The sequence below is a fragment of the Sinocyclocheilus anshuiensis genome, unplaced genomic scaffold, assembly GCF_001515605.1.
Source record: "Sinocyclocheilus anshuiensis isolate Anshui unplaced genomic scaffold, SAMN03320099.WGS_v1.1 scaffold1614, whole genome shotgun sequence".
In the NCBI taxonomy this organism is placed as follows: domain Eukaryota; kingdom Metazoa; phylum Chordata; class Actinopteri; order Cypriniformes; family Cyprinidae; genus Sinocyclocheilus; species Sinocyclocheilus anshuiensis.
The window spans coordinates 263,031-271,282 of record NW_015547777.1 but is presented as its reverse complement, the minus strand read 5'-3'; the positions used below and the strand labels follow the sequence as shown (position 1 = coordinate 271,282).

General features: G+C 36.2%; 1 protein-coding gene across 2 annotated transcripts in view; it reads right to left on the bottom strand.

Moving 5' to 3' along the window:
- Positions 1-1,658: 1,658 nt before the first annotated feature.
- The window catches only part of LOC107704577 (zinc finger protein 366-like), a 10,248-nt gene continuing 3,654 nt past the window's right edge, over positions 1,659-8,252 (bottom strand). Inside the window, exons 2-4 of one of the 2 annotated variants that reach the window (XM_016507532.1) lie at positions 7,327-7,518; positions 2,570-2,744; positions 1,659-2,058 (exon numbers count right to left, since the gene is read on the bottom strand). In XM_016507532.1, coding sequence (XP_016363018.1) covers positions 1,781-2,058; positions 2,570-2,744; positions 7,327-7,518 — 645 coding nt within the window. In that variant the 3' untranslated portion in view covers positions 1,659-1,780. The remainder of the gene's footprint in view (positions 2,059-2,569; positions 2,745-7,326; positions 7,519-8,252) is intronic. The other variant, XM_016507533.1, reaches the window with a different exon arrangement.

Sequence of the window (8,252 nt, the reverse complement as noted above, 5' to 3'; positions counted from 1 at the left end):
TGTCCTGATTCATCCAGGACTTTCAGTTCAGCAGAGACGGTTCACAGTACCTGATTCTGTGTGTTTCCACAGGCCTCAGACGAAACACTGAGGTGATCGGAAGACAGGAAGAGGATCTGAGCACTTCCTCTTTGCTCTCAGAGCTTCATCAGGACAAATACCCAGAAGGTGTGGTGTCTAAAAAAAAAAAGGCCTGAGAGTTGAATATTCTTGCACGGGGATTTGAAAAAATACAAATGCAGCAAACTGTGCACTGCTGGTGAAATATTTAGAATGAGTATGATTTTTAAAAAAAAATTTTTTTAAATCGGAATCTGTTCAAAAATACAGTAAAAATTTGAAATATTATTCTAATGTAAAACAGCTGTTCTCTATGTGAATATGTGCTAAACTGTAATTTATTTCTGTGATGCGCAGCTGTATTTTCAGCATCATTACTCCAGTCTTCAGTGTCACATGATCTTCAGAAATCATTCAAAATTGTTATTTATTACTATTCTTACTATTTTTGATCAAATGAATGCATCAGGCATCTTTGCATCTTTCAACAACATTAAAAAAACATACGTTTTTGTGTGTTGAATTGGTGGATGCTGCCAAACTCTCTTTCTCTGCTTCCATTTGTGAACTGGAATTGTGCAACGCATTTTTGTTGTAAAAATCAGATTCGTTTTTTGTGCATTTTCAGGCGTCGACAATGAGAAGTGCGTTATCTTGTATAAAGGGTTCGGACTTATTCTCCAATACTTCCTTTTCTTTGCTGAGGAAGTGTGTTACTCTTTTTAAGGAAGAAAACCTGTCCAAAAGGTTGTAGAGTAAAAATAGACTACATTTAAGTTTACTTAAGAATGTATTTGCTTGGCTGGCTGCTCTGATATTATAAGTACACAGTTATGCAAAAATGATGTTCTTCCTCAGAGTATTTTATGTTTTGATGCATTTGTCAGGAAACATGACTTAAAAAGCATCCCAAATGTATCTTGAGTGAAGGATGTTTTGGAAAACAAGACAAAATACTGAGGAAATCATGTTCTAGTGATGTGTAAACATATCTTTACAGTGTTTGCTTAAATAGCGGATCCTCATAAGGATATTTATATCGATTATATGATTCTGTGCTGTTGTCAGTGTATTTAAAAGTCAAAACGCAGTTCAAGTTTAATCTTTAAATGAATTTATTGTACATAAATATTGATCAGCGTTCACACTGCGGTTGATTCACGAGCAAATATGTGTTTAAAAAATACTATCATAAAGCTGTCAGTACTGCATCAAACCCATTCATTATTAATTTATCAAAGTCTGAGCAAAGCAAGAACACCTCCACTGAAGGCAATTAGCATTAACGGTCTTTCTTCTCTCAGTTATATTAATTTTAATGAACATTAGTAGACTAAACATGCTACACTTCTTCTAAAAAAATCAAGATACTTTCACTGCAAAAAAAAAAAAAGAAGGATTTTCTTGCCTTGTTTTCCAAATACCAAAATAACACATTCTTAAATCAAGATGCATTTACATGAAAAGTAAAATGGCTTTTTATTGTTCATTCAAAATTAAGAAATAATCTTGTATTCATTTGGAACTAAGTCTATTTTTATTATTAATTCTGATCTAAACATCTTGATTTAAGAATGCTTAGACATTTGTACTGGAAAACGACAATGCATAAAATCACTTTTTTGCAGTGTTTGTAGATGTCTGTACATTTAGAACACATGAGAAGTGTCTGAAACATCATCATTCACTGCGTGCTTGTCAGTCTCTGTCTTGTTGTCCATCAGAAGTCGTCCCCTTTATCTCTGTAGAGCTGCATGTCGTCTGGTTTCTTCTCGTCATCGTCCTCCTCTTCCTCCTCTCGGGACTTGTAGAGGTCAGGACTGTACTGGCTCATTCGGTACAGACTGTCCTCGTCTTCTTCTCGACCGGAGCTCCCGCCGTCAGACTGAGACAGACGCAGCTGCTTCTTCTGGGACAGATCGAAGGGCTCCTCCTGACCGATGCGGGACAGGATCCGCAGACGACCGGAGAGACACAGCCGTCCTCGTCGCCTGAAGACTGTGAGCATGCAGAGACATCGTCAAGATCATACAAGACCAACATAAGAGAGGACAGCTTCAGAAGACTAGTATGTGGAGCACAAAAGCAGTCTTAAGTAGCAATAGCCAACAATGCATTGTATGGGTCAAAATTATAGATTTGTCTTTTATGCCAAAAATCATTAGGATATTAAGATCATGTTTCATGAAGATATTTTGCAAATTTCCTACCGTGAATATATCAAAACTTAACTTTTGATTAGTAATATGCATTGCTAAGAATTCATTTGGACAACTTTAAAGGCGATTTTCTCAATATTTTGATTTTTTTGCACCCTCAGATTCCAGATTTTCAAATAGTTGCATCTCAAGCCAAATATTGTCCTATCCTAACAAACTATACATCAATGGAAAGCTTATTTATTCAGATTCGTTTCATTCTTTTAGATGATGCATCAATCTAAATGTCAAAAAAATGCACCCTTATGACTGGTTTTGTGGTGCAGGGTCACATATATAAGGCTGCTCACCGCGAGCGTCCAGTCCTTGGTCCATGATGCCGTGTTTAACCTTCATGTGGCGGGTCAGGTTTCCCTTCAGCGTGAACTTGCTGGCGCAGTAAAGGCATTTGAAGGGTTTGCTGTCAGAATGCAAGTGCATGTGGCCCATCAGATTATGCATTCTGTTAAACTCCTTTCCACACAGCTGTAAAGAGAGTAACTATTCAGAAATCTTTGACCTGGTCAAGCACTATCAAAGCACTATCAGACTCACAAATGTATGCAAGCTTATCATGGAATAAAACAATACAAAAGGTAATTAATGTCACATTTTTGAGTTTGCATCTCACAGTTGTCTTTTCTCTCACAATTCTAAGAAACAAGGTCAGAATTGTGAGATATAAATTCAGAACTGCGAAAAAAATGTCAAAGATAAAAAGTCGCAATTACCTTTATTATTTAGTTATTTTTATTCCGTGACGGAAACAGAAAATTCGAAAGTGAATTGTGAGATGCAAACTCAGATTTCAGAGGGGAAAAAAACAAACAAAAACAAAACAACAACTCAGAATTGCCACGTATAAACTCTCAAGAAGGTCAAAATTGTGAGATAAAAAGTAGCAATTAACTTTTTAATTTTTTTTATTCCATGGAGGAAACAATTGCGAGACAGAAAAAAGTCATAATTGTGACAAACTCTTAATTGCGAGAAAAAAAGACCGGACTGTGAGATACAAACTCAGAATTGCCACATATAAACTCGCAATTGCAAGAAAACATGTCATAATTGTGAGCTAAAATGACACAATTACCTTTTTAAAATAGTTTTTTTGTATTCCATGGCAGAAACAAGCTTCCACTCAGTTTTCTAAATGTGTTTAACGTTGCTCAGCGAAATTTCCTTCCAATAGAATTTCGCGCGATCGAAATCGCGTTCCGGGGAGATCGCTTTAAACCGCGAACTAAAAAAAATAGTGTAATAGTGTAAAAGCAGCCCGATTCCGCAGGAAAACCGTGGACTTGGCAAAAATTTCGCACACACATTTTCACGACTAATGCCGAGTTCACACTGCAGCCCGATTTTTCAATCGCCGACAGGTTTTGCGAAATCGCCGACAAATGCCTGAAATCGGAGACAAATCGGTGCTCATTCACGCGAGTGACAATCACGTAGTGTGAATTATCAAAGACGCGATCTGATAAGTGTCCAATAAGTGATATTTAGGCCCTGGAATGTGAATTGTACCAGGAGAACCCCACCAAAAAAATGTTTATTTTAGCCCCCAAATGCGATTTTTACTGGGGGACCCCCTCGAAAGCAATTGGGCTATTTTCAGGCTAGTTTTGAGTAGTAATTGGGATTATGTTTTAAATAGGGCTGTCAAGTGATTATTTAAAAAAAATCTAATTAATTACTTAATGTACCAATTAATCAAATTATTCTCAAATTAATGAGATTAAATAATTAACATGCACATAACGTGCCGATTAAAGATAAAGTTATTATTAAAGATAATACTCATAATAGTTATCATTGTGTTCATTTAGAAAAAAAACACTGAATATACATTACAGAAAAGTTGCTGAAATATAAGTAGCTTTAGAAAAAAATATTTTAATTTAACATACAAATATACAAATAAATAGTGAAATATTAAATTATAAAAAAACCCCGATACTCTATATACAACTAATACCTGTCTTAAGTCAGTGAGTCATTCATTCAATCGATTCGTTCAAACAGCTGATTCATTCCGAAACGAAGCAAGTGACTGCCTTTATGAATGGTTCACTGAATCATTGAAGTCGCAATAATCTTTTTTTATTTTGTATTCAGTGCCAGAAACGGGCTTCCATACTAAGCTACCGTTTTTGCACTGGAACGTGCTTGCTAACGTGACCGCAGCTTTACTTGGTATTTTATTTAACTTTTCCAGTACAAATATCTTAACAATCAAGCTTTTCATGATTTCTCACCCCATCTGCAGTTATTTTTCTTGTTTTAAGCATACAAAATATAAGGTTTCTCAGAAAACAAGACGTAATATAAATCGCTCATTTTGATTCTCAAGTAAATGTATCATGATTTAAAAATATTTCCATGTTTGTACCAGAAAAGGACTTTTTTTTTTCCTTTTGCAGTGTAAACAAGAAGTTCATATTATTGAGTAACTGGCATTTCTTGCCAGATATTTGGTTTATTTTTGCTCATGCCAGCAAAATGAATTCAGTTCTGTAATTCTATGCAGCAAAAACAGAGCAGTGGAGTGACTGGTGTCTTATGTTGGTATTTATGCTGCATAAAAGCCTTACCAAAGGTGACTGTAATGCACAGCCTCTCATGAAAGCATTTCATCGTCGAAGAGAGAGTTACAGTAGACTACATGACAGCTGAGAGTTTCTCTCAGGAATATGAAGGAGTTTGCAGGAGCCAGCGGAGGGCTGGACCATTTCTCCTCTGCACTCTTTTTTTTTTATTAGGGTGGTCCTTTCCTTTCCTTCAGGAGGATAGAGGGACTGTAAACTGTCCGACGGACCGTGAGAAAACAGGAAGTGCTTCTGAGCACAAGAGAAAGCGAGATGAAATCTATTTGTGGGGCCTGTTCTCGGGGGACGAGAGAGCCATTGTTACACAGTCAGTTTGTGCAGCGATATCCTTCCTATAGACGAGGAGACACTCAACTGCCAAAAACGTATCTGGTCATCGTTGAGACCAGCCCAAGGTCACACGCATTCCAAAACAACTAAGAATTCATGAATTCTTTGCATCCTTATTACGCTGTACAGTCATTGAAGAACTGAAGTTATATTGTATATTCACATGCATATGTTCACGTTCTGTTTGTAGAGCACAAGCAGCTTTGCATTGCTCACGGCAAAAAGATTTTTTGTCTTGTTTTCAGTCAAAATCTCAAAAAATTTCTTTCTTGTTTTCAGAAAAAGCAAGTCAAACTTAAGTTTTCGCTTGAAACAAGCAAAATAATCTGCCAATGGGGTGAGCAAAATAATACACTCTAAAAATGCTGGGTTTGTCCCTATTTTACCCAGCACTGGGTTATATTTAACAAAGCATTTTTTAGGTTGTATTATTTTCTGTTAGAAATAAGTTTATTTTGGTTGTTCTAAGCAAAAACTCACCTTAATTTTGACTCGTTTTTTCTGAAAACAAGACAATAATTTTTACTTGATTTAAGAATTTTTAGATATCTTGGCTGGAAGCAAGACAAAATATCTAAGTAAGAAAAGCAGCTTTGCAGTGCTTCTAGTTATTCAATTAACGGGGTTTCTGCAGGTCTTAAAAGTTCTTAAATCAGAGCATAAAGTCTTAAATTCATAACGTCATGGCATTAAGTGAATCTCTTCCTCAGTATTTTCATCTTGTTTTCCAGTATCTAAACATCCTTAAATCAAACTGAAGAAATCAAGTCTTGTTTTCTGAGAAACTGAACAAAATGAAGTGAGTTTATGATTAAAACAAGAACAAATATCTGGGGAAATGAAACCTTTTTGCCCTTTGAATTAATCAGAATCAAAAAGAGCTTTATTGCCAAGTGTGACAATTGCAGACATACATATCATTTAAGGTAATAAAACACTAATAATAAAGAGAATAGACAATAAATTAATTCATAATAACAATATAGTCATAAAATATAGAGAAAAAGACAATTAAGTTGATTTTTCTAACTCCATCGGCAGATATTTGTTCTTGATTTAATCATAAACTCACTTCACTTTGATCAGTTTCTCAGAAAACAAGACTTCTTATCTTAAGTCATTTTGCTTTTCAAGTAAATTGATTTAAGAATCGTCACTGTAAAACAGGACACTTTTTTTGCAGAGTGATCAGAAGGTACAGTAAAAATTATTTCCATATTCTAGTACAGAGCTATTCAAACCTTAAGTTTAGAGGTATGGAATCTGTATTTTTAAACTTTGAAGTATTGCTTACTTTTAGAGACCATATTGCCTTTAATTGATTCCTTCCCAAGCCTTAAATTTGCCTTCATCAAACCTACAGAAAGCCTGCACACTGTAAAAAATTATTGTGATTTTAACAGTAAAAGACTGTAAAAATGCTACAGTAAAAACCTGTTAACTGGTTAGCAGTAAGTTTCCATACTATATTTGGTGAATAAATGTAATTACATTCAATGTAATTTTACAGTAAAATACTGTTAAAAATACGTTTTTTGAAAGTGAAAAAGAAAAAAGTCATTGTATAATATACAGTGAAAAACCGTAAATTGACACTCCCAGAATTCCCTGCATGACACTTCATATTTGATGTTTTTTTGTTGAAATAACATGTTTCTTCTTAGTTTTTTCTTATCCGTTGTATACATTAGGGTTTAATCTTACATCTAATGTTGTTAAATTAATGTTTATTGCATTATTTCAGTATCATGTGTGTCACCATGATGGGGTTTAGTGTTTGTGTGAATGACACTGTGCACCTTCTATATATAAATGTTGCCCTCCTCAGCTTGTGGAAAAGCTGTTTGTGATGAGCTTTGGTTCATCATGTGACTTTCTCATCACCACCAGTTTTTGGTGGTTATCAGTGCATTACAATGATTCAAAACAGATACTACTTCAATATGTTGGTTTATTAACATTACATCAGTTAATGAAATACGGTATTTTGTTGTGAATTTCAGTCAAGTCTGTAAAACCTAAAATGTTGCTACCATATTTTTTACGGTGAAGTTTTTACCGTAATTTTACCGTAAATGTTAGATTTTTTCTTTACAGTGTGGATGAATGCCGTTGAGTTGGCGACGCACCTTGCATTTGTAGGGCTTGATGTCGGAGTGGACGATCATGTGAGCCTTGAGCGTCTGCTTCTGGACGAAGCTCTTGTAGCACAGCTGGCACTGATACGCTCGGATGTTGGTGTGAATCAGAACGTGCCGCTTCATGTTAGCCAGCAGCGTGAACTCACGGCCACAGATGCGACACTTGTGCTCCTTCACTCCCTGAAACACACACGGGGAGGATGAACAGTCCATGAGGAGCCAAACGAGACTGATCAACGGTCTTTAGAGCAGATTCACAGTTATAGACATTTGATCAGTTCATGCATTCCCTGGGAATCAAACCCATGATCTTGGTTTTGATCTACAGGAATAGATATGAGGTAGGCTTCTCCATTGGTTTTGCTTCAGCACCCATGCAGATTTAGTTTACTGGACATCAAGTAGTGATACAATCTTATCTTACAAAAGTAACAAAATATTCTTAAAACCGAACACTACAATTGGTGGTTTCTTATATGGTTTTTATGTGCTCGATGGCCAATGATTCATAGCATAAACCAATTTTATGCATATTTATTGCAGTCTTAAAGGTCCCCTGAAATGCTTAGAAACACGCAGCGTTACTCTGTGTTGACGTCATTTTAACTGAAACAGGAAGACAGGGCGGGACATATCAAGCAGCCCCGCCCCTTTTTAAAATAGCCAATAGCGTTTGTTTATATCACAGCTTGGGCTAGAGCCGTTGAGCTTCGTAAAGCCGCATTTGACAGCCACACTCTCATCCATATTGCTATAAAATATAGCATTCTGTGTAGAATTCAAATAACTCCGATACATTTAGTGGTCTGCGGCGACTCGCGCATGTGATCCGCTCCGTGCTATCGTGTCTCTGGACCGGAGCAGAGTGTGTGTGCGGTGCGGTGGTTAGCGTGACACAGCGCCAAACCAGACTT